This window comes from Perca fluviatilis, chromosome 14 (assembly GCF_010015445.1).
Source record: "Perca fluviatilis chromosome 14, GENO_Pfluv_1.0, whole genome shotgun sequence".
Lineage (NCBI taxonomy): Eukaryota > Metazoa > Chordata > Actinopteri > Perciformes > Percidae > Perca > Perca fluviatilis.
Window position 1 is genome coordinate 11,361,869 of NC_053125.1, and position 26,791 is coordinate 11,388,659.

General features: G+C 40.9%; 1 protein-coding gene across 1 annotated transcript in view; it reads right to left on the minus strand.

Moving 5' to 3' along the window:
* plcb3 (phospholipase C, beta 3 (phosphatidylinositol-specific)) overlaps positions 1-25,929 on the minus strand; it is a 55,442-nt gene extending 29,513 nt beyond the window's left edge. The window contains exons 1-2 of the mRNA XM_039822729.1: positions 25,197-25,929; positions 10,259-10,345 (exon numbers count right to left, since the gene is read on the minus strand). Coding sequence (XP_039678663.1) covers positions 10,259-10,345; positions 25,197-25,295 — 186 coding nt within the window. The 5' untranslated portion in view covers positions 25,296-25,929. The remainder of the gene's footprint in view (positions 1-10,258; positions 10,346-25,196) is intronic.
* Between the last annotated feature and the right edge of the window lie 862 nt (positions 25,930-26,791).

The following is a 26,791-nucleotide window of genomic DNA, read 5'->3' on the forward strand; positions in this document are numbered from 1 at the left end:
TATGTTGACGCAGTATGCCCGTGTTGTCATGCAGTTACACTCAGTATATACATTCTAGCATCTACAACACATAACCCCCTCGCTAAAAAAACACAAATTGACAGTTTTTTTGTATGGCTTAAACAAACCAGATATAACCATAATTAGTGAGCTTTGGGATAATTATTTAACCTTTGGACTGTACAAGCTCCCCCTGCTTCCAGTCTGCATGCTAAACTAAGCTTGTTGTCTCCTGGCTGTAAACAGACGGATATGGCAGGGGCATCGATCTTCTCAGCTAACTCTCGGCAAGAGAGGAATATTTCTCAAAATGTCCTATTCCTTTAAACAAACATTCAGTTAATCAAAAAGATAAATGTACACATAATCAATACTGAAAATCAAATATCCCTATTTAAAAACTAGGGCTGTCAAACGAAAAAAAAATTTCATCGATTAATCGCTGAAAAGTTTATCGCGATTAATCGCATGTTTTATCACATGATTAAACTTCTATTATTTTGCATTTCAGAACTGTTTTTAAGTACATATTAACAATGGAAAGCAATTCTTACCAGTGTATCTTGATTGGAAATCAAATGAATGCAAAGAAAGTGACTTTATGAACTTGATATTAAGATTTGTATTTGTTTATTATTTATGTATTTACTGTAAACAAAAGAAAAATGTGTGAATCTAGTCACACATTTGAATCTAGAGTCAATATTAGGGTTGTGTATTGATTGTTTTTTTTCTGATACCGGTGCTAAAGCAGTACTTTTAAAACACTTCCGGTACCTTAATGGTGCCTGAACCGATACTTTAAGAAAGTAAAAAAAAAAGAAAAGAAGGGTACTAAACAACAGTTGGCGACATTAAAAAACAGCTTGTTTATTGCTAAGGCCATATGGTCAAAATTAAATGATATAATAATAATGTAATAACCATAACAATAACTTATTTCACTAGTAAATAGCTGTTGAACGACAAAAACAACCACCAGATGGGAAAAGGGCATTTAACGATAACTTTGAATGCACCACGAGGCTGTAGGTTACCGGTTTCATTGAACGCACCGTCTGTGTTTTTCTGACAACGGCAGCTGCAGATTGTTACATCCCGGTGTCGGAATCCTCTACAGTGAAATACAGACAAACTTCACACCGTTTAGTGTTGCTGTCAGCATTGTAACCGTGTTTATCGCTGCACGGTGCAGAGATGTTTCTGTTGCCTGTAATGTCTGTTTCAGAGCATCAGAGAGAAGCGCAGTATATCAGTGGCACCGGAATGAGGCACCAAAATCTGCGTTGCTATTTGGTCCGGTAGATACCGGTCGTTAAGGCACCGGCAACTAGCACTCTCCAAAATAGTGCTTTGCCTGAGCCCGCTAGCATCAACCTGAGTCACGTTAACAGTACTATGTTTAGCTCGTAGGTGGTAGCACAAGCTTGACGTGCTTCGGTGGTATTTTAATTCGGCTTTACACAATGTGCCTATGGCTTTCGACCCGTCCGGGAGTTTTGTAAAATAAAAAGCACCATTCAGAATTGTGTTGCTGCTGTCGTTCTCCATCATGCCTGCAGCCTGCAGCAGCAGGATGGGTTACGAGGAAGTATGGCAAAGGGCGGCAATGGGTCAAAATAGTAGCCTGTTAGGCACTACGCAAAGCCAAGTAAAGTGAAAATAAATTAATAAAATGGCGGCACGCGATCAAAAAAATTAAAACGCGTTATGCTCTGCCCTTAATCGCATCGCGATTAATGCATTAATGCTGACAGCCCTATTAAAAACCCAAACCACTCGCAGCGCTTTTTTCCTCATACTGGACTGAAACAGTTCAAATCTCCAGCAACTCCAGGAAGTATTGTATGTGGTGACACTGGAGCACCCCCCTAGGGTGTTTGTTAAACTCACATCACAGGTAATACCTGACACACTAGATTACATCTTTATGGTTTGTGTGTGTCCCGCCCCTCAATCTAGCCAAGGTATGTGAAATCAATTCCACACAATTAGAGGCTAATTTGGACTTCTGTTGCAACTTAATTACATCCCTGGGGGCAAATGTCCTAAAGCCCAGGAGCTATTGACATAACCTGTAGGTCTAGACCTTAAAGTAGGAGGGACGGAAGAAAGGAAAGACAGGAGGAAGGACAGAAGGAGAGAGAGAGGAATTCAGAGAAAAGGGGAAATGTGTAGGAGGAAGAGGAGGGGGGGTGGGGCAACAAAATTCCCTAGAACCCCTATCTCCCTGTCTGAGTAACTTCCTGCCCACTTTCCCACGCCAAGAGAGAGAATGAGCGAGATTAGAAGTGTTGTTACAAGAAATCAAAGAGCAATAACTCTGGTAGGAAGGGACCACGTGAGAAAATGCATCGATGAGATGAGGAAGAAGAAGATGAAGGCAGCAAAAGGGAGGGATGGAGAAAGAGAAAATTGAGATAGCGAGGTGGCAGACAAAGAGCAAAAAAAGAAGAAGATGGAGAGCAGCGAGGGAGGAAATGTCATCCTTCAGTTTACACTAAAAAGGACCAACTTTTGCCTCATCTCTCTGACAGCTACCAGCTGCCCCTGTGACAGGGAGACACGGCGAAGTAAAAGGGGGGAGAGAAAGTAAAATTGAAGGTGGATTAGCCGTGTAGAAACAGGTCAAGAGCCAACAGCAAAAGTGATAAAGAAAGGATGGCCAAAGTAAAACAGAGCGACGGCGGGGGATTAGCCATTGGCAGGTGAGGCTGCGCGCCGCCAGGACAACCCTAAATCAAACGTCTGTTTATTGGAAACGGCATTTCACCTGACACACCATCGGTGCTGGCAACAGCAGTGTGGAAAATGATTGCAGAAATGTTCTTGAACAGGGAAACAAGGTGCCATGACTAACATCTGGGCAGGTTATATATCTATGGGCAGGTTAGCCCTGTTTGGCCATGTAGTAGTGACCAGGCTTTACACTGTGTTGTTCTTTAAAACCAACTTGGAATCGAATCCAAAAAAATTATGATTCCATCGGAATTGTTTCTTTATTGGAATCATTTGGAAGATTTGGTTTCAAATCCGATCATCGGTTCCAAATTTAACATGCGCAAGTTTTGGCAGCGGCCAGGGGGCTTGTTGTGTTGCAGCTGTGGAGCACGGTAAGCTGCGCTCTAATTTTTAATTCATTTAATTTATACCTTTTATTGATCCCCAGTGGGGAAATTACAATTTCCACTCTGTTTGTTAGAAATACCACACACACACACACACACACACACACACACACACACACACACACACACACACACACACACACACACACACTTCATGCACAAGACAGAGATGTCAGAGTGAGTTGGCTGCCAGTGCTGGACCAGCGCCCTGAGCGGTTGGGTGGGGTAGGGTGCCTTGCTCAAGAGCACCTTGGCAGTGGCCAGAAGGGGAACTGGCATCTCTCCAGCTACCAATCCACACTCTGTACTTTGGTCCGTACGGGGACTTGAACCAGCGACCCTTCATTCCCAACCCAACTGAGCTACTGCCACCCCTCTACTGTAGCGTGGCTTTAGGTTACATTGAAAAAAAACGCGGTAAAACTGTAAATCACCACTGAATCAAAATAAAACTTTCCTCTTATTTGTGAAATAAGAATGTGACCAGTTTCAACTCCACCCCTCAAAGAATCAAAATCGACAATCTATAAGAACCGGAATCAAAAGGAAGAATCGGAATTGGAATCAGAATTGTTCAAATCAAAACGATGCCCAACCCTACCATTCTCTGTAACTCACATGTTTACTTTCCAAAGAAGTGAGTGTAAGATGGAGATTTGATTGACAAGAATAAAGAGGAAACCGCAGATACAGTGCAAGCACGTCAAAAACAGCATTGTAATCTGCAATACAGGGCCGGTTAAAACGGCTAGAAAATGATGTGAAGTATTGAAACTGAAATTCACTTTGCTCCAAGGTTTATCCTCTCTGAGGAATCCAGGGGGGATTTTTTTTCTCTAAACTGCGGAAAATTACAGCTGCAGTTTCCACAAAGGAACAATGTACAAACTGTTCAGTCTACTCCTTTAATCAACTTGTCGATGCTACATGATTGACGGCTCTAGTTTGAGATCCCTTCCCAACCTCTATAGAGAACCCTTTATTTATTTTATTTTATAACCCGTTATTTTACCTCCAACAGTCTGTCCCTCTGCTAAATACTCAAAGCATCAAATTTAGATTGCAAATGTAAAGAGGAGGTGGAGGAGCGTTTGACTAGAAGACAGAAAAAGGACTCACACAGCGGGCTTAGTAGGAGGGTGCAAGCATCTGTTGTAACAGATGTGTGGATTTGGGATGTGGATCTTGTGTAACCCTCAGCCACCGGCATGCACTTTGCCTCCAGTATTGGGGAATTGGTTTCCAGACTGGATACCATGGATCCTTAGGGGTCATTGAAGGGGTAGTCTCGCTTTGCCAGACCTTCCTCCACAGCGCTGCGGAGGAGGGTCTGGTGAGTCCACACAAAAAACGTGCTCTGGTTTATTGGCATTTCTTTTAACCAATCACAATCGTCTTGGAATGATAGTTTTTTTTACTGTTTTGACTTAAAGATGAACACAATAAGACTATGTTAATGTCTACAATGATAAAGTTTTTCCTGGACAGGCAGGCATTAAAATGCCGTCTATGCAGGAAAGTTTTAATGTTTGGAAACTGGTGAAATATGCACTGTTTAATTAAATCAACCGCTTGGAACCAACCTGCCTTTGGACTGCATAAATTAGCAGTGTGGGAGTATAATTCTCCAAGGTGCTACATCAAACAGCATCAACCGTGTTACACTAACAATTGGCGAGGCCTGTATGTTATGTTACGGAGTCGCGCTGTCATTACTTTTAAATATTTTTTATGAAATCCAACCTCGATTTATGCCCGCAGAACACCCAAAGGAACGATAACGCCTATAAATCAAAAGAGCGTAGCTGCACCTCAGTTAGATAAAGTGAACTCTTCCAACTGCAAATGTATTGGCAATCATGTTAATAACAACTTTAACACAAGTGCAAAGAGTGGACAGATTTAAAGAGTCGGGAATGAAAAGGAAGAACAGTGAGTGAGTAAAAGGGAAAGAAAAACAGTGGAGACTGGTGCATGGTGGGGTGTGTCTCCCTCACTGCCAAGCCACTGTGTGTGTGTGTGTGTGTGTGTGTGTGTGTGTGTGTGTGTGTGTGTGTGTGTGTGTGTGTGTGTGTGTGTGTGTGTGTGTGTGTGTGTGTGACAGTCGGTTGTTATCGCCACTGACTGAAGCATTATGGGAAATTCTGGGCTCTGAGTTCACACACACGTCAGAGGTCTTTTAAGCCGAACCTCTGAACATTACACAAAGATGGAGAGCGGGAGATAACACAGAGAAAAGGATAAAGGAAGGGAGGAGAGGAAGGGAAGGGAGAGATGTCAAAGATTATCACAGAAGGATGGAGAAGGCACAGCTGACCGGCAGAGCAGGAAGAATACTGCTCTCAAGAAAGGGAGCGTGAATGATGTTCCAAAGAAAAGGTGTCAGGAACGAGACGGAAACAAATGAAACATTGGAAGAAGAGAGAAATATAGATAGAGTTATTTAAAGGAAAATGTTAAACAAAGATGAAAGGTGACAGGAAACAGATGGAGATAAGTGAAGAGAACGAGAATAGACGGTGGATGGGACGAGGAGGAGCACCTGGAGAAAAGGTGAAAGGACACATATTCAGATGGATGTACAAAATGGAGGAGGAAAGGGAATGAGATAAACCAGATTTAAAGAGGAAATTTTGTAAATTCAAGACTGAAAGAGAAGGTGAGAAGAGAGAGGTAAGTGGTTCAAATAACGTCAGAGAGGAATAAATGATTGGGGCATTTTTGAAATTATATTGAATTGCAGGTGTGGAAAAATATTTGATTTAAAAAAGGAACACGCCGACTTATTGGGACTTTAGCTTATTCACCATATCCCCCAGAGTTAGATAAGTCCATACCCTTTCTGAGAATATAGTTCCCAGTATGTATACGGTTAGAAGGTGGCTGTGTCTCATGTGACCTTGTTATTTGTACACGCTGTGACAATACAAATTACAACATGTAAATGGGAACATGTTGGCGTTATTTAGTCACTTATTGGGAGCAGTGGGCTAGTTGGAGCTGGTTAACTCCAGGATCTGGGCTAAGCGAGGCTAGCGGTGGGGGCGTCAGACAGAGTTACAACACGCACGGATGAGAAGGGTATGTATGGACTTGTCTAACTCTGGGGGATACGGGGAATAAGCTAAAGTATCAATAAGTCGGCATGTTCCTTTAAATACCCAGGGTTTCTGCAGGTTTCACCAACTCAAATGTCTTAAAAGTCTTAACTTTTAAGACATTTTTAAGACCATTATGAATGAAATGTAAGACCTATATCACAACATCAAAAACAAAGTCAGATGTCAGAGTCCAGAAACATTGTCTGAAAGAATTCCCCGATTTCCTCATTGGCATTATAAGACAGGTGTCAAGATTGGCTGCAATATAAGTTGCATGTTGGTCTCATTTGTAGTCGTAATACAGCGAATTATATATTTGGACTAGCGACAGAAAGAACTACAACACCACAGAATTCTAAAGCGCTGCGGGAACATTTCAATGAGCATCATAGGTAGCGTTACATTGACGTTAATTAAGACCTGTTTGAAATTATTTAAGACCTAGAACACAATACTTCTGAGAATGTAAGACTTTTTAAGGCCTAAAATTTAGATTTAGAATTTTTTTTTTTTTTTAGAGAGCGTTTGTTTCAAAAGTCCTCTATGTGCGGAGTCTTCACACTCAAATCCACAGAGGCTGAGCTATTATGCATAGGCCCATCCTAAATAAAAGTCCTTCTCACCTTGATAAACAAAGTGATACTTTCTACCCTCTCATCTCAAGTTGAGCATGGTTTAAAAAAAGAAGTTCTAAAGACATTTCTTGGTTATAGACTTTTGGACGTCCTCGCATGTCTTTGCCGAGGATTTAAAAATGACTCCAGTTCCACTCACTGACCGTCAAGACCCTGAATTTTTACAAAGCAGACACAATACATCTTGATCACCTCCGGATGGAAAGAATCCCACTGTGTCTTTCTCTGAACACTGTATCGCTTGACATGAAAAGTAAAAAGAAGAGCACTGGAGATCAAATATTTTGGGTACCTCTATTCAGAGAAATGGGTTCCATCCAGAATACCCTTGTCATCTGTGTAAAAGCGTATTAACTGATCTCATTAATAATAGCTGGATATCTGTGTTGCCGTGTCCTCTTTCGGTTCAGCTCTGGTTTGAAATCTCCAGGGGAGCCACAACGCTGATTTAAAGCTACAATGGGATCACAGAAATCACTGAAATAGGACTTCTGTAAAGCCACGGTCTATATTTAGATCTATAAATTCAGTTTATTTTCACTTTAGAACAGTGCAGAGAATGGAGAGAGTGGAGGACACATTTCCCCGTTTCATTCCCATTTCTACTATCCAGATTTTATAACCAGTTTTAAACCTGCGTCATTTTAGACACTTAATACACAGAAAAGTTGAAGAAACTGACGTCACAGCACTGGCCCTTTTAAGTTTAACTGACTGGTGATCTCTGGCAAGCGCTGTTCAAAAACACCACAGCATTGACTAATGGAGCTTTTTGGACTTTTAAATGTTGTAAAAAATGGACAAAAAAGGATTAGCATTATTTGTCACTGCCTGACTCCTTTTCTACATGTCTAAATACCCACATTTCCCTGTCATTGGCCTTGGTGGGCTGAATATGTTGAGGCTTATTCTAGCTTTTGTGGCCAACAGTAAGCTGAATTCCCGCTACTGAAGCATAGTGGCCACAATCCAGCTCAGTCACGCCAACAATAACAAAGATGAAACGCCCAAAGTAAGTAAGTAAGTAAAGCCAAACACTGCAGCACATGAGGCAACTGTGGTGACACTGGGACTTTATCCTAGCATTTCCAGGTAGGCACCTGGAAGATGACCTAAAAATTGTAGTTTTAAATTGAATGTGACATGGCAGTATTATGACAGTTTAAGAGATATTTCACCTAAGTTCCTGTAATAAGCTCACAGGGATTTCTCTGCAGTTTTCGGTCTCTCTTACCATCTCCTGTTCTCTTTTTGTTACCCATACCACATGTGATGTGACATCTAAACAACTTGTTGCTGTTCTAGTGGCGTGTCTTTATAAAGCCGTTTGCAGTCGAGTGTGGAGCGGCTTCATCGCCACGATGAAAAGATTCAATGCCTGACGGTCTGACTCCTCGCTAAACAGTGTCACAGCTGCACCTCGGGCGACAAATGGCCCATTAACGTAACGCCGCGCACGCACACATACGCGTGTGCATGTGCAGGCATCAGGATAAAATGAGTATTTCAAGCCTCCGTGTGTTATGTGAATGCATGAACACAGGCTGACACACGTGCAGACAGACAGCATGATGTGTGCTCTGGCCCAGATACACACACACACACACACACACACACACACGCACACACACACACACACACACACACACACACACACACACACACACACACACACACACACACACACACACACACACACACACACACACACACACACACACACACACACACACACACACACACAGACAGCAATGATAATATTGGCTATCAACAGGTCATTCCATACATGCCTTTTGGATAAATAGAAAGCCAGAAATAAAAAAGAGGGTCAGTGTGTGTGTATTTGTAAGAGAGAGAGAAGATGAAAAACATAGAGAGAGATTGGGATGGGAGGCATGGGGAGGTGGAGTGAGTTAATTGAGCTGCTTTGAAATGGCATTTGATCCAAGAGAAGCATCACAGAATGTTCTGACCAGGCCAACATCGCACAGAAATACAGTAAAAAAAAAGAAACGTCCTCTCACTTTCAACTGCTTTTGGAAAAATGTGTCCCTGAACAAAGGATGGTCAAAATCAAAAGTCACAGTCAGTATCTGGTGTGGCCACCAGCTGCATTACGTACTGCAGTGCATCTCCTCCTCATGGACTGCACCAGGTTTGCCAGTACTTGCTGTGAGAGGTTACCCCACTCTTCCACCAAGGCACCTGCAAGTTCCTGAACATTTCTGGGGGGCATGGTTCTTGCCCTTACCCTCCGTTCCAACAGGTCCCAGACGTGCTCAATGGGATTGAGATCCGGGCTCTTCGCTGGCCATGGCAGAACACTATCTTTCCTGTCTTGCAGGAAATCGTGCACAGAATGAGGCATTATCATGCTGGAGGGTCATGTCAGGATGAGCCTGCAGGAAGGGTACCACATGAGGGAGGAGGAGGTCTTCCCTGTAACGTTCTGCAACTTTTGATTTTGACCATCCTTTGTTCAGGGACACATTTTTCCATTTCTGTTAGTCACATGTCTGTGAAACGTTGTTCAGTTTAGTTCTTAGTAGTTGAATTTTGTTATGTTCATACAAAGTTTTAAGCATGTATGTTGGCTGAAAATAAAAGCAGTTGAAAGTGAGAGGACGTTTGTTTTTTTGCTGAGTATATATACATACATACACATACCATAGATGGACAGATGAATGGCCAATAATAGATTAAAGGTCGAGAGGAGACGAAGGGAGGTTTGCTTTGTATATGGGATTAAAATAAAACACCTTTATTACATCTGCACATCTCAAAACCCTACATCCTGCTACGGCTAATCACGTCAGCTAAATGCCTAAAATCCAATCTTACTAAACTAATGGCTTGAGCGCAGCCACCAAAAGACATGGCGGGGAGGGTGGAAGTATGGGTGGATGGAGGGAAAAAGATGGAGGGCTAAAAGGATGAAGACCACAAAGACATCAGGGAGAAGGAGGAACAGGGGGAAGGAGGAGGCAAACAAGGCCGGGACAAATTGATAAAAGCCATTTTGGTTGAACTAATGGACTGGATGGAACCACAATAAGAGACAATGAGACACAAAGAGAGAGGAAGAAGAACCAACTATTTAGAAAGACGATGGAAGAAGAAGATTTGTGGTAGACTTCAAATAAACAAATAACAAGTGTAATGTCCATATTGGCACCACTCCTATTGGTGCATTAAAAATCCATTGTGGTCTGCTATAGAGTGGCCCATTTGTACAAGATCACTGTTTTTGTGAATACTTTGTGAGTCCATCTGGCCAACTTTGAAATCAACCTGTGTGTGTGTGTGTGTGTGTGTGTGTGTGTGTGTGTGTGTGTGTGTGTGTGTGTGTGTGTGTGTGTGTGTGTGTGTGTGTGTGTGTGTGTGTGTGTCTTACCAGGTTGGATCCTCCAGTCCAGTAGAGAAAGAATCCATCTGGGTCAACTTTCAGGGTTACCAGGGTGGGGGGCCCGCTGTTGGGCTCCTAGACAACAACAGAAATAGAGATGTTAGAGGGACGAACAATAACATCCATCACTCTCTTAATCCTATCCAAAGTCATTGCTGATGTCTGGGAACATGTCCACATTGTTACAGCGACGTCTGACTGGGTCAAAAAATAAGTGTTCAGATGATGAGTTTAGCCGTATCATTATCTAAACCACTTTATTAAGAGGGATAACTGAAAGTGAGCACATCTGAAATGTCACTGTAATCCCTCACTGCACAACTGTAAAGTACGATAGGTCAAAATGCACCAGGAAGTTCTGTAAATTGTGAGGGATGAGAACTTAGAAATTGGGGACAAAATGTATCATTTGCTTTCATTTTCTCTTCCAAATAAGTTCGATCGGATCGTTTCTCAAGCAGTCCGACGACTTTGTAGCAATGTATATTTGAGCAATTAACTCGGTGACTACATGTTAAGGTTGTCACATTTCATTCAAAATTAGAACTACTGTACGAAACATTAGAGAAAAACGGTCATTCAATCTGTAATGATCGGTTGGGTTTCTGTGCATGTGTGGTGCAACAGCTGTTTTGATGCAGAAAAACCACAGTTTTGCCAGCATGAAGATGGAAGCCTGCATCAACATGTCATTAGCGTCATCATTATGGGGTTATACGCAAAATATCATGACCGCACATGTAAACACACACATCTACAGGCTCTGTAATTACAGTGGTAAGCGGCCATACTCCGGTCCAACAGACAAACATACTGTCCAGACATCCTGGGAAACAACGATGATGATCCAGATTGTTTGTTATTGCAGTGACAGATGACTCATGTACACATGTCATCATGAGCATCAATATCAGCATCATCATCGGCATCAGATGGGAAGAGAGAGAAAGATCCGCATGGCAACCCACACAAACTTTCCCACTGACATACCATAAGATAAAATGTAGTAAGTTCACAGAAACTCAACACACTAACAACTAACCACATACAAACTGCATTTCCTAATATGGGGTAGAACAAATCCAATGACTGCTATATGATTTTAACTAAGCCGATGGATGTGCATGCAAATATACGCACATTTAATAAGAGAATGCCTCATTTGCATACTTAAACATAACATTTCAGATAACTTGTAATACCAACATTGACTTAAGTAATCAACTGGGAAAGGTTAATGTATTAGTTACATTTTATACCTTATTAACCTGCAGTGTCTAACCTTTATTAGCTTATTATGCTAATTATTCAAATCGCCCAACATGCAACTTTTAGCAACCAAGCTTAATTTCATCCACTAGGCCTAAAAATGGCATTCCATTCATAAAACTTAATAGGAAACAACATTTGTGGGTTTCAAATGGGCCGTATAGGGATTTCCAGTAGACTATTAGTTCCATGTTTACCACATGAAAGTACAATTTTTTGAATATTTGAATAATTATTCAAGACGGAATGATTTCAAATTGTGCATAACAAAAATGATCTAGCATAAAATAAAAAAATTGATATAAATCAATAAATTACATGCTTGGCTTAAATAGAGGGATACAAAACATTGGTAGGTTGTAAAACAGGTATCTTCAGACAGAGCCAGGCTATCTGTTTACCCATTTTTATGCTCACGTTAAGCTAACAATGCTTGTCATCTGTCTCTCCGCAAGAAAGCGAATAAGTGTATTTCCCTAAATGTTGAACTATTCCTTAAAGAAGTCTCCTCAGCTTTAACTTTTGTCTCATTCCCAGGAAATGCACGTTTGTAGTGCATTTTAAGCCGAACATACCTTGAGTTTAGGCTCCAAAGTCGGCTAACGGAGAAGGAGATAGCAGGAGAGGTGAATGTTTGGGTTGGGAGAAGGACAGAAGGAACACAGAGAGGAAAAGAGAGAATAGTTTGAGAGACAGAAAGATGGGAGAAAAGATGGATAGGAGAGGGATTGGGGTGGGGGCGGAGGTTGAAAAAGAGAAGGAAACAAAAAGGTCAGGAGTAGAAGAAGAGAGCATGAGATCAAAGTCCAACCACATCATGAGACCTTAATAAGCCACAGTAAATGTAGTCTTTTTAAAGAGAGCATTCCTAACTTAGGTGATTATGAGACTACTTCTATACAGCAAGATGTTCTGTAGCGCCAACCAGCTGGGAAGTTATCAGGATGTCTTCCTGTGCTTTCATATGACAGCTTAACTTTAACTTCAAATGTGAAGCCGACTGCACGATAAATCACTGAACTTGTGACCTGTGTTTACTCGCTGGAATCAGTGGAAAACTGTACAACTCCAATTTCACGCTGGGATTAACATCTAAAGCCTGTGACCTGATGTCAGATGCTCTTTTCAGCTGGTGGTTTGATATCAACACTGAGCAGTTCTTTAACTTGCAGTGAAGCCTGTGAGCTTGCATATATTTGCACCTTTTTGTCTGCTAGGTTTGACTTTGTGAGACAACGGAACGTAATTTACAACACAAACTGGAAACAGCCAGTTTGGAAGGTGAAGAATGTTGTTACCACAGTCAAAGTGCTGAAAACATAACCAACGTCCATTCTTGTTAGCAGAGACAACCGCGCTTTCTATGAAATGATAATGCAAATCATTTGCAAATCAAAATGCCTGGCTTGGGCGATGGAGGCAAATGAGACGGTTGTTTGAAAATTCTAGGTAATCTTTGCTGCAGTTGGTCAACACACAAAAAAAACACACACACACCCACACAAATCAAACAGTATGAGCACCCTCACATTACATTTTTTACAGCCATTTCATGCTCCATTACCCCTGCGAGGCAACATTATAATGTAAGCAAAAATATATTTATAATGTTGGATGAATACATTATGGAAGGCATTGCTATTTTACAGAAAATAATTCTAATTTGTTAAGCAGAATGTGTATATGGTGCCAGTACTGGTTAGTACGTAGTACAATGTTTTGAGGTACATTTTATATTCAAAGTGCTTCAGGCACCCACCCTAAGTGTTCAAATTGCCTCTGTAGAAATGAGGTGAATAAGGTGTCTCCTTCTCTTAACTTTGCTTATTAATTGAACATTAAACGGTTTATCCTCAACAGGCTCAGTTTATGTCACTAGTTCTCTTCTTCTCTCGACAATACACACTTTGCAGTATCGATGGGGAATTCCACTGTGACCGGACACAAAAATATAAATTTACCAAGAGGAATGTGATCCATATATATGTGACCATGACATCTCCCATATAGTCTTAGACACACACACACACACACACACACACACACACACACACACACACACACACACACACACACACACACACACACACACACACACACACACACACACACACACACACACACACACACACACACACTTTGCATGTTCTGGCTGCTGAGTTTTACATACATGACAATTGCTTACTTTCACCATGACACACACATCTGTTACGCTCCACTTGGTCTATCTTTCTCTTGTTTCTTCCCATAAATTATCTTTCCATGTTTATTCACTCATTTCACTCAATTCATCATCAACTAATCATTTAAATCAGGCAAAAATGTCAAATATGTGCTTCCGGCTATAAAACATGAAGATTTGCTGGTATTCTATCGTTTGTATTCTGATAAATTGAACATGCTTGGGTTTCAGACAATTTGAAGACGTCATCACAATTCTATGGCCATTTGTTCACTATTTTTCTAACATTTTATAGATCAAATGAATAATCAAATCAATCAACAGGTTAATGATAACTAAACTTTGTCATTCATTTATTGTCTTTTTCCACTTTTTGTAGTTCAGTGTAACTGCTCTGTAAAAGTGTGTTTCACCATAAACATGCATCCTATGGTGTTTTCTGTGTGCAAGTGGGTGGTAGGTCTATAATAGGACCTCATTCCACTCCCTAATTAACTGCCATATGTAGAAACCTTCTGAAGTCTCGCCTTCTTCCTTTCTTTCATGTTTGTCTTTCCCTCCATGTCAATCATCCCTTCAACTCTCTCTCTCTCTCTCTCTCTCTCTCTCTCTCTCTCCTTTTTTCCTCCTTAATTGGTTGAAGAGTACACCTCTTTCTCCAGACCTCCTCCAGATGCCCTGACCCTGACAAACACCGTCATTACCTGACCATAATGTCGAACAAACACTCAGTGGACGGACCACCCTCTGAGGTCTTACATGGACAGACGTTAGCTAATGAGCCCCACTTAAAAAAGGCCATGTAAAGAGACACACACGGCTAGTCTGCCTCTCTTCCTACAAACTGCCCTCTGTAAGTTGTATAATGTGAGTCAGGAGAAAGCTATTAGTCAGAGAAACTGATAAAAAGTGCTCAAAGTGCATCTTTGGTCTGTCATACTGTGTGTGTGGTGTGAGAAAGAGGGCCAGTGTGCACTCCGTGTGAGTGCGTCTGAGCTGCGGCTTTGGCAACGTGCTAAAAGTTGGTGACAGTAGGTAACCTTTGGACTCGAATGAGAGAGAGGAGAGGAAAGAGTGAGGCCAGAGAGGGGAAATTAGCCATAGAATATAATACAAAAAGAAGGTCAATAAACTTAATATTTAGTAGAGTGGTAGAGGGTATGTGGTGGATGGATTTATCCATACAGCAATACATACTCCAAGTGTGTACTGTGGGTGTGTTTACACTCTTGGTTAGTTTGATTTTCTTGCATAAACTTTAGTACATACAGTATGTACCCTAGGTGCTGCAGCACCTAATTTCCCCACAGGGGTCATTTAACCTTCATCTGATCCAACACCCACTCAGGAAATGAGCCGCTAACCCTGCCGTGTTCTAACAACTGAACAAGACCCCAGTGCTGCATAAAGTTAAATGAAGTGGCAAGATTTATTTTCAGACAGGAGGTCACATTCTCCTGTACTGATCCTGTCCTTGTCCGGTTGTTGATGTGAACCCCAAGGGGTAAGGTTGGGTTATGTCCGATCAGAACGAGTTCTAACGACTACATCGTAAATCCAACATTTTTATACTTGTATAGGCAGGGAGGGGGGGATGTGTGGGATTTCCCTCTTTCTGGTCTACATTTCCCTGCCTCTGCAGAATTATTTTTATCCCCGGGGACAAAATGTGTCCGCCCCTCAAAGTGATCAATGCTACTTCACCAACAGACCATAGGCCCTATATTATATACCTAAAATAAAAAGTATTTTAAACTAAGTAAAGCGCTGTAATGTGAACACAATGAAAGTATATAGCCGCTGCAGAGCTCCGGGACACCGGCTACCAACGGCAGTTGTTTAGCCGCCAATAGGTGACTGTGAGCCGGCTACAGGCACCGGCAGATGACGGTCCTTTCAGGCGCCGTGGTAGTGGAGTTAAGCCAGAAAAAGTTAGCGTCATGCTGCGATGACAGTTAAATTTAGGCACCAAAATAACTAGTTAAGTTTAGGAAAAAGATGGTTAAAACACTCCTGAGGACGAACAAGCGTTTCCTGGGTGAAAGTATTTTCGTTATCACCGCGAGGTGAACTCCGCTCTCCGACTTGAAAGTGTCGTGTTTTATGTTGTGCTATTTCATTCTGAGATTATTTTCCATTGGATATTGAAGTTGATAAATAAGTGTTTTGGCATGGCTGGTCAAGTGGCACTATATCAGTGGTATTGAAAGGAGGATTTAATACTTGCATGTTTTGTTGTGCATGTTTTGTTATGTAATAACATACCCAGTGTACCCAGTCGACCGTTCTCTGGGACATGTTTTCATGCTAATCAAATGTGTATTTAGCTTGAAACAAGCTAGCACAAACCGGTGATTAACGGTGATAACCCTACATGTTAACCGAAGCATTGAGAACTTGGTAAGTGTACAGACAGTTTATTAAAAAGATGGATTATAAAGACAATAGCGTTCATGTTTACATCGTTCGACTGATCGTGACTGTTTTCCAAGATGGCGCCCGCATGTAAAAATGAACACTACTGTCTTTATAATCTATCTTTTTAAGAAACTGTCTGTACACTTACAAAGTTCTCAATGCTTCAGTTTACATGTAGGGACCCTCATTATACAACCGTGGAAGTGTGGTGCTATTTTGAGCCTTGTTAGTGGTATAAAATAGCGATTTACCCTCTGCCCCGAAAGGTAGCGTGGGCAGCTAATCACCGGTTCGCGCTAGCTTGTTTCAAGCTAAATGCACATTCGATTAGCATGAAAACATGACCCAGAGAACGGTCGACTGGGTACACGTTATTAACCCAGAGGCTCATTTTGCGCCGGAATTAGCGCCATAGTAGTGTTATTACACAAGACCAGACAGAGATCCAAACTGAAGACGAGACAGAAAGAAAAAAAAACAGAGGGGAAACAAAACTAAGAGACAGGAAGCAGACTGAGACTAATAGAAGGAGGAAGAGAGAGTGATAGAAAGACGGCAAAAGAAAGAATGGGAAAGAGATCACATATAAGATACAGAGGTGCAACAAGGTTGCATAAGTGGAAGGAGGAGGAGTAGAGATGGAGCAGTCCAGATGTCAGTCCCACACTTAACATGTGGCTGTGGTTGACCTTCCACCTCTCTCTCCCTCCATCCCTCGTTTCTCACCACTCTGTCAGGATGTCAGCAGCGTTTCTCGGCACGGCGTCAGACCTTCCCACAAGCCTGCTCTTCCTCCTCCTCTTACTCTCATCTCCTAAACATTTACCCTTTCACTGACTACGTTTACATGCACAAAATCTTCCGGGCAAAATATTCCCATTTACAAGTAGCCGTGCAAAATACGAAGTATTCCACCGGCGGCGGACTTGTTGGACCGTGCGAACACAGCGTCCCTCTTCCATTCCTTCAACCAGCTTTAGAAAAGGTCGGCGTAGCGATGTGTGCGCATATCCCAAAACCGGTTGATATCCAAGTCTTTAATAATGTTTAGAAGTAGCTGTGTTTCTCCTTCTTATCGGGTCGGCAGCCTTGCAAACTGTTGGCTGGTTGGTTTGTGTACAGCAACCATAGCAACGCACAGAGCTGACCATGAACCTGCAGTAAAAACCCTGATTGAGACGCATATTCAGAATGCGCTGTATATGCGCTCTAAAACCTGAATAATACCGGAATATCCCACGTCTTAATCGGAAAATGCTATATTTGGAATATCCAACCAGAATATGCCGTTTACATGACCTGTATCAAATTCGGAATATTGTCATATTCGGAATGATTGGAATATTAGTGTGCATGTAAACATACTCAATGACTGATAATGACAATTTGTGGCTCATTGCTTGGACGCGTCTATCAAATGCTAAACTGAGTCATCCATATTTATGATACAGGCACACAGGAACAAGTGGAGCGCATTATGTTTTCCCATTAAGTAACAATGACACAGCACCTCTGCTTGCAAAAGAGATCTACTTCTTAGGATAGAAACGGTTTAATTTTGATGTATTGCCTGTCACATCTCACATCTCTCTGTCAAATGCTTTCCAAGCCGTTACGAAACCATCTCGCCTTGTGTTAGGACTTTCAACACATCATATATCCACTATAGTGCACGTTGTGTCGGCAACATGAGCATTGCAGAGTCAGTTATGAAAATATCTTTATTATTTATCTTAGTTTAGGAGAGCAATGATCGTTCAAGGCTGCTCCAGTGGACATTTTTCACCAGTGCTGCTGTGGCATCATAAAAACATTTCATGTTGTAATATAAAGTGACTGTTTATGAAGAACTTGCCAAAGCCAAGCCGGAATAAAAAAAAAACAAAAAAAAAACAAGAAGATAAAAAGGAGGTGCTGGACAAGTCCCAACCTGCAGGGGAAGAACGTGTACAGAAAAAAAAATTATAAAGGAGGTTCAGCTGATCTGTTTGGAAAAGAAAGATTTCAGCCACCCCGTGAGTGTTGGAACAACAAAAAAAACTTCTAAGAAAATGTTTTGTCAGCCTTTGAATAAAATATTAGTCAGGCAGTGTTTAATGGATTTCCAGGAAACAATAAACTGGTACTGAGGTTAAACAATGGCCCCCTTAAACTCGTTCGCTTTCTTGCTGAGAGTTAAATTGTTACCACATTGTTAGCTTAATAGCATAAAGACCGGAAACGGGGAAACAGCTGATCTTTTTTTTGTTTAGTCGTTGTAATGTTTGAGCCGACTGAACAAATAACATGCAACATAATAGTCTATGAGCTTTGTCTTCAAATGTCCACATATGCACAAATCTGGGTGCAATTTTGCTTTAAAATGAACAGTTTCCCCTTTTTTTCCCAATTCTTGATGCTAAGCTAACTGGCTGCAGCTTTATGTTTACTATACATACATGAGAGTGGTAATGATCTTATCATCAAACTCTCAACAAGAAAGTGGATAAGCAAGTTTCCCAAAACGTCCAACTGTTCCTTTCACGACCTGCGTGAGCATCTGCGGTATAGCTTTATAAACCATACTTTAGGTTGAAATTGACTCAGATGCAGTGACATTCCTCCAAACTAGGGCTGCACGATATGAGCAAAATATGAGATAACCTTGTTGAATATCACGATAATGAGATTACTTGCGATAAATAACATATTACAATGTACTCAGTTCGGCATTTCTGCTGCTTTTAGTATTCTTCTAAAATACAACAAATGACTTGTTGAATTTAAAAACAAATAAAAGGAAATCATTTCTAACATTTTACTGAACAAATTGCACATTGAATTAAACATAAAGAGCAGCACTAAAAGGGATTCAAAAGTTACATTTTGAAGTGCAGTTTCCTACTGAGATATATATATATATATTATATATATATATATATATATCTCAGTTTCCTACTGAGATATATATATATATATATATATATATATAGAGATATATATATATATATATATATATATATATATATATATATATATATATATATATAGATAGATAGATAGATAGATAGATAGATAGATAAGTGGGAAACTGCACTTCCAAAATGTAACTTTTGAATCCCCTTTTAGTGCTGCTCTTTATATTTAATTCAATGTGCAATTTGTTCAGTAAAATGTTAGAAATGATTTCCTTTTATTTGTTTTTAAATTATATATATATATATATATATATATATATATATATATATTATATATATATATATATATATATATATATATATATTATGCGCCAGCTCGTATTAGAATGATGATTAAAAAAAAACGATACAGTATATTGTGCAGCTCTAATCCAAACCACATTCTACGGTAGTTGAGAAGTAGATATTTGGCTGATTCCGACAAACGATCAGAAGGAAAATAACTTTCATGCATGGATCATTTAAAATGCACATGTGGGCAGGCGCTTCAAAACTAGATGGGGGTGGTCAAAAGAGTAGATCCAAAAGTGCCTAGTCAGGATCAGGTTTCAAGTTTGGTTTGGCAACACAGTACTGATAAACACTGAGGACAACACTGTCATCAACTGTTACCAAGATGATAGTTCTGAGCTACTTTAAAGTGAACTGCGGTGCGGTCTGTAAGGTCTGATATTCCTGACAAACTGCAGGAAACAACCTTGAAATGCAACATTTTGTTTGTTATCATGCTTCACTGAAGTTACAGGCATTTTGAACTGGAGCCAAAACCGTAACATTCCCAAAACTTGGTCCAATTAATGAGACTAGTGTTTCAATGTGACTTTGCTTATAAGCCAAGGTTTGCTTGTTATTGTGCAATGTGATAGATAGATAGATAGATAGATAGATAGATAGATAGATAGATAGATAGATAGATAGATAGATAGATAGATAGATAGATAGATAGATGTGTGTGTGTGTGTATGTATGTACAGTACAGGCCAAAAGTTTGGACACACCTTCTCATTCAATGTGTTTCCTTTATTTTCATGACTATTTACATTGTAGATTCTCACTGAAGGCATCAAAACTATGAACGAACACATATGGAATTATGTACTTAACAAAAAAGTGTGAAATAACTGAAAACATGTCTTATATTTTAGATTCCTCAAAGTAGCCACCCTTTGCTTTTTTTGATAACTTTGCAAACCCTTGGTGTTCTCTCAATGAGAGCTTCATGAGGTAGTCACCTGAAATGGTTTTACCTTCACAGGTGTGCTTTGTCAGGGTTAATTAGTGGAATTTTTTCCCTTATTAATAAAAAAAGCAAAGGGTGACTACTTTGAAGAATCTAAAATATAAGACATGTTTTCAGTTATTTCACACTTTTTTGTTAAGTACATAATTCCTTATGTGTTTATTCATAGTTTTGATGCCTTCAGTGAGAATCTAAAATGTAAATAGTCATAAAAAAATAAAAGTAAACGCATTGAATGAGAAAGTGTGTCCAAACTTTTGGCCTGTACTGTATGTATTTTAATACCAGGTGTAAATATAATCCATCTGAATTAAACACAGAGCAGGTAAATGTGAGGTGTAAAGATGATTCTTGTATTTGACTTTTGTGCGCTCTATGGCACACTGACAGAGAGCTGCTCTGTAGACACGCTGTCTGTCTCGGTTTGCTTAATTGGTTGTTTAGGAGGAATTTTAACTGAATTCCAGTTGGAATTCTTCTAAATTGAATTGTGGCCGGGCTGCAGAGGGTGGAGCAGCAGCAGGCGGAGAAAGGCAGGGAAGGAAGGAGAGAGAAAGAAAATGGTTTGGCTCTGGAGCCTTACAACAAGCTCGAACAGGAAGTCATTCACACAAACACACATATGAGAACACGTGTGTACACAAGCCAAAACACAGAAGAAAGATAGTCAATTTGCAATGCATTCCTTCTTCTCCGCCCTGTATGAATCAGTGTGTGTGTGTGTGTGTGTGTGTGTGTGTGTGTGTGTGTGTGTGTGTGTGTGTGTGTAGCAGCAGCTCAGCGACAGATGAGTATAGGATTGAAAAGTGAAGGAGGAAAAAGCGAGGCTAAAGGATAAAGGGATGTGAGGAAAAGAGATAGAAGATAAAGAAATACGCCGTGTGGAGGGAGGAAGGACATAGTGATGAGGACGGGGGTGAAAAGCGGGGTTTTCATGTAAACAAACTGCACTGCCCTCGGGCACTTTCTGTGTGTGTGTGTGTGTGTGTGTGTGTGTGTGTGTGTGTGTGTGTGTGTGTGTGTGTCCTAATTCTTTTCTCACTTTGCTAACTGAGCTCCATGTGAAAACTTTGAAAACACGGCTTTGAGACGAGCAGCTCTTTTACTAAATGAGTTGGATTTATTATATGTCCAGGTAATAATCAATACATCTTAAACATGAACCTTAATAAATTCTATGCAACTCCCTGTGGTAAAAAAAATTTCTGCAGCACATTTGGGGTACATTTTCTCAATTTTTCTGCATAACAGAGCCAGGCTGACTCATGCTTCATTTGATATGGATAACCTTCAGAGTCCCTAGAGTCTGTTATGAACTTGTGAAAAACTGCATGTATCCTGGCTTTGGAATAATTTACAAGCTATGGAAACACCAGGCGTTCAAATGCCATAATTCATAAGTACTTCAACTGTATTAAACAGTCAAGATCTCTCAGGCCCTATGCTGGTATGCTATTGCTTTGTGGGAAAGATGTAAATGTATTTTTTAAGTGAATCTGTGTTAACTCTACCCTGCCGTTTTGGCCAGGTTTCTTTTGTAAAAGAGACATCTCAATGTGCATCTCAACGCACTTCCTCGTTAAAAAGGCTTCAACAAAATAAAATTTAAATGAACACTTGAGTGCAACAAGTTCTTATTTTCTCATGTTTGAGACATTAGTATGCTTAAAGAGATATTTTGCAGATTTAAATCCAGCTCTGTGTCATGGCAGTGTGGGCAGTGTGTTTGAATGAAGTGTGTGTGTTTGAATGAAGTGTGTGTGTGTGTGTGTGTGTGTGTGTGTGTGTGTGTGTGTGTTTTTCTCTCCGTGGCTGCAGTGTACGGAGCTTGGAGCAGCCAAGATCTACTGAAATCCACCAGATGTCACAAAATGGAGCATTTTGCGTCATCCAGCAGATCGTCTAAACACAGTGCCCACACAAAGACGACACAGAAGTGGACTGAAATAGGCAAAGTAGCCATTTAAGTATTTTGATGGAGCCCAGGAGCATAAGATCATCTTATAACTGTGTTAAAGAGCTTTCTAAATTATTCACCTATACAAGCCATTAATTATCATTATGACAAAAGGTAGCAAATAAGGTGATTATTGGGAAGACTGGCAGTCTTAACTTGCAGACAGTCTTGTCTTTACACTTCATTTATTTTATGGATTCGGTAAGAGATTTGTTTATTTGTCACTAAACAGGATTACTATGTTGGCTGAATAACTGCACTTTGGGGCTGCAACTCACTATTATTTTGATCACCCATTAATCCATCAATTTTATCCACTAAAAAACGTTAGAAAACAGTAAAAAAAAAAAAAATTTAAAAGCAATGCAAACAATATCCTATAGCTCAAGGTGTCATCAAGTTGCACGTTTTGTCTTAATCATACAACACTCAATGCAGCAACAGAGAAAAGTATAGCAAATCCTCACGTTTGCGAAGTTGGAACCAGAGAACGTTAAGGATTTTATGTTGATAAATAACCTCCCGCTAATTTTCTGTGGATCAGCAATCAAAGACTAATTAATTGTTTGTGCACTATCTTGGTGTGCAGAGAATTTGCTGGACTCCAGAGGACACAATATTAACAACTTGCTTACTGACTTAAATAGCGTTTGTCATTCATTTAGTCAAAATTAATTATTGAAAGAAATTTGGGATGCAATTATGGTAAAACTGAGACTTGGATGACTAATTTACTTTTTTATGCAGCATTTACGTTATGGATGTGGCAGAAAATCTGCAAGATGGCTTTATGGGACAAAACAGAAGGATATACTGTTTCTTCAGCGAGTTTCTTGTACATTCAGGAAAAGCATAGTTTTTGCAGCAGTTACGTTGCTGGCTGAATAACTGCACTGAATGAACCCTGGAACAGCTCATTTTACTGTCCATTAGTTCATTATTTCTCTTCTACATTTACATGGTGTTCTGGATTTTTGCAGAATGTATGATCCTGAATTGTGAAACAGCCCTGACTGGTTAGAGATGACATCTGTTCCATCTCAACCAGGGTGCCATTATATTTTTAATGATGTTTAACAATGGAGCATCTTTGAAATCTTGTCCCCAAATACAAAAGCATTCCTGTAATTATTTTATGAACTGTACATTTTGAAAAACTGGCATTTTACTTCTCTCCATCGCTCATCTCTCCTCTCCCAGATGTGTTCGCTTTCTCCATATACAGTATACTCCATAATTCATATGTTGACTTTAGTGGGCAATAGCAAATAGAGGGGATGAAAGATATACAAGGAGGAGAAAGCATGCACATGTTTTTGAGTGTTCACACACTTAATCACCAGCATAACCATTTCCTGGGAATTCCCTTTGAGAGAGAGAGACAGAGAGAGTTAGTGTGTGTGTGTGTGTGTGTGTGTGTGTGTGTGTGTGTGTGTGTGTGTGTGTGTGTGTGTGTGTGTGTGTGTGTGTGTGTGTGTGTGTGTGTGTGTGTGTGTGTGTGTGTGTGTGTGAGTGAAAGAAAGGAAATAATAAGGACCTGGTATGCACTGTTTGCATGACAAGACCCTTCTTCTGAGGCCAGACACACACATGCTCACACACATATCATGTCATCATTACAATGTGTGTGAAGCTCTGTTGCTGACATATGGTTTTATATTAAACACTAGGATTGTCGTTTTTTTCTTTGTGTGTGTGTGTGTGTGTGTGTGTGTGTGTGTGTGTGTGTGTGTGTGTGTGTGTGTGTGTGTGTGTGTGTGTGTGTGTGTGTGTGTGTGTGTGTGTGTGTGTGTGTGTAAGACCACACCTGACCTCATATCTGCAAAAGTATGATAAAACCTATGATAACAGCCTTATTGGAACTATGGACCTTTCCATGCAATATTGCGATCACACATGCATGAGTTGGAAGACCTAGGTCAGTCAGCAACTCAGTTAATCATTGATGGCCGCTCTGACACATGGACACACACCTATTTACTCTGTGGGGAAGATTGCAGAATGGCCCTGCACTCTGTCTCAGAAAACCACAACACACAACACACACACACACACAAACACACCCCACACTGGTCAATGACAGGCCGGTGCATGTCAGGGTTGCCAGACATGCTTCTACAGAAACACGCGGAAGGAAAAATTGAGCCTTTGTGCTGAAATGATCAAAATAGTCATAGAAACAAAACAATACGATAAACATGTTGGTTAAGTTTTAACAAAATTACAAAAAGTGATATTTCAGAGTGTGATTTGCCGCTCAAGGTGCACTCAGACAGGTGCTTTCTTCTCTAATCCGCTGGGAATAAAGAGGGCAAGTACAAACAGAGAGAGAGAGAGAGAGAGAGAGAGAGAGAGAGAGAGAGAGAGAGAGAGAGAGAGAGAGAAACATGAGGAAGAGGAGGGTGTAAGGTCGTCTGAACTGAACCTGAGCCCGAGGAAAACCGGCTTGACAAGAATTCAACTCAACACACACACACACACACACACACACACACACACACACACACACACACACACACACACACACACTTAAGCACTGCTGGCAACTATAAGGGAGTTTTCTACCAGAGTATCAGACAAACACACACTCGCATAGTGGGGCTTCTGTTTTCAGCGCATTTTTGTGAGGCTATGCGCACACCTGCACATTAGGCTACTTATACACATTATCCGTGCTTGTTTCTTTCCAACACACACACGCGCACACGTCTTGTGTGTCACTTCACAACAGTGGGTATCAAAATCAGGCTGTCATGTCTCATGTTGTCTGTCTCTTGTCCTAAGTTGATCACATCAGGAGCACTTCTTGATCAGAAAAACAATGACTCGTTTCACTTTGAGGCTTTAACGGCGACACAAGTGCTGACAGGGAAGAAAACAAGTTTCAAACACTGCATTCTCACCTCGTCCCATTTGATGAATTTGCCCCCCTTCTTCAGCGCTTCGTGGACGGACACGGGTTTGAGCTGCAGCGCGTGGACTCCCGGCTTGGCCCCGGCCATGGCGAGGGACTCCCTGCCCGGGTGCCAACGCCTAAACCCCGGCTACGGCGAGCTGGTCTCCTCGGAAGGAACAAAAAAAAAACCCGCTCTTCCTTCCTTCACTTCCACGCCGGAGCTGGGCTTTCTTTTCCGGGGAGACAGTGACTTGAAAGGACGAGGGGAGGGAAAGTTTTTCAGACACTGACCTCAGAAGTTAGTGAACCTCGCCGAGAATTTGAAGAACATGAGGAGTAAAATCCAAACAGAGAAAGACAGGATTTGACTGTTTTCAGCGCGCACTGCCGCTGTCTTGTCCGCGTCCACGCAACGCGGAGGCGCGCCTACTGCTCTTTTTTTTATTATGGGCTTTGATTCATATATTATTTATTTATGTAGAATCCTTTAATCGCGCACTTGAGCCCGCAGAGAGATCCTTTCCTTCCTTCCTTCCTCCCATCTGGTCGACCCCTCTCCTCTCCTCTTGCCCTCTCGCTCCTCTACCAACTTTCTCTGCTTCCTCTCCCTCTTGTCGCCTCCGACGCGTTTCTTCTTTTCTCCTCCTCCTCTCCTCCCTGCATGTTTTGTGTGGAGCGAAAAACTGAGAAGATTCCGAGAGGAGAGTGTGTGAGGAAGAAGGACAGCGTCAGATAGCGCTGAGTGAGTGAGGAATGAGAGAGGAGGGGGGGGGGGGAAGTCAGTTTGTGTAAAAGGGGTGTGTTTTAATTCTGTTCCTCTGCTTGCCAGTCTGTCTGCATTTCTCCTTAAATTTAGATTGAAAATGATAGTGTATATGCTTTTTGCTCTGCAACAATACAGATTTTTTTTCTCCCTTCAGCCTATTTGCTAAAAGTTTACGGCTTTTTATGTGTACTTCATATAGTATTGTACTTCCATAAAAGTTTGGGAACTTTGAAAAAGAAGAATCGTCAAAATAAAAGCAACAGGCTGAGATATAGTATGAAGTCAGGCTCCAAAAGTCCTACACTTCCCACAATGCAACTACGAAGTCTCTTCCAATAAACCCTCCATTCCTAGTAAATTATATATAAATCAATATCAATAATGTTCTAATACACAATTGAATTGAAAATGTGCAGTCTCTAAACCCAAGCCGAGATAACCCTGGTGACATCACTACGGGTAATTGTTTCTTAAACTTTGGAAGGCTTCTCTGGAGCCACAGAGGACTTTATACAATTGTTTTCCGGGCAACATATTACTTCCCATGCCGCTTACATTGACCTTGATGTGTAAAATCTGCCGAGTGCCCTTTTAATGAGTGTCGAGTACTACAGCCTTCAGCAGTACACATAGGACACTCTGGTGTTGTTGAGAGGAATCCAATCATAAGCCTTCTCTGAATTGCAGCACATTGTTAAATAAAAATATAAATCTATGTTTATTGTAAGCATATACATCCACATATTAGCAACACTGACAGCCAGGCTGAATCTCAGGGGGCTCAAGATGATTAAATGCATAAGAATGAGGAAGAAATGGGCACCCGGATAGCTCAG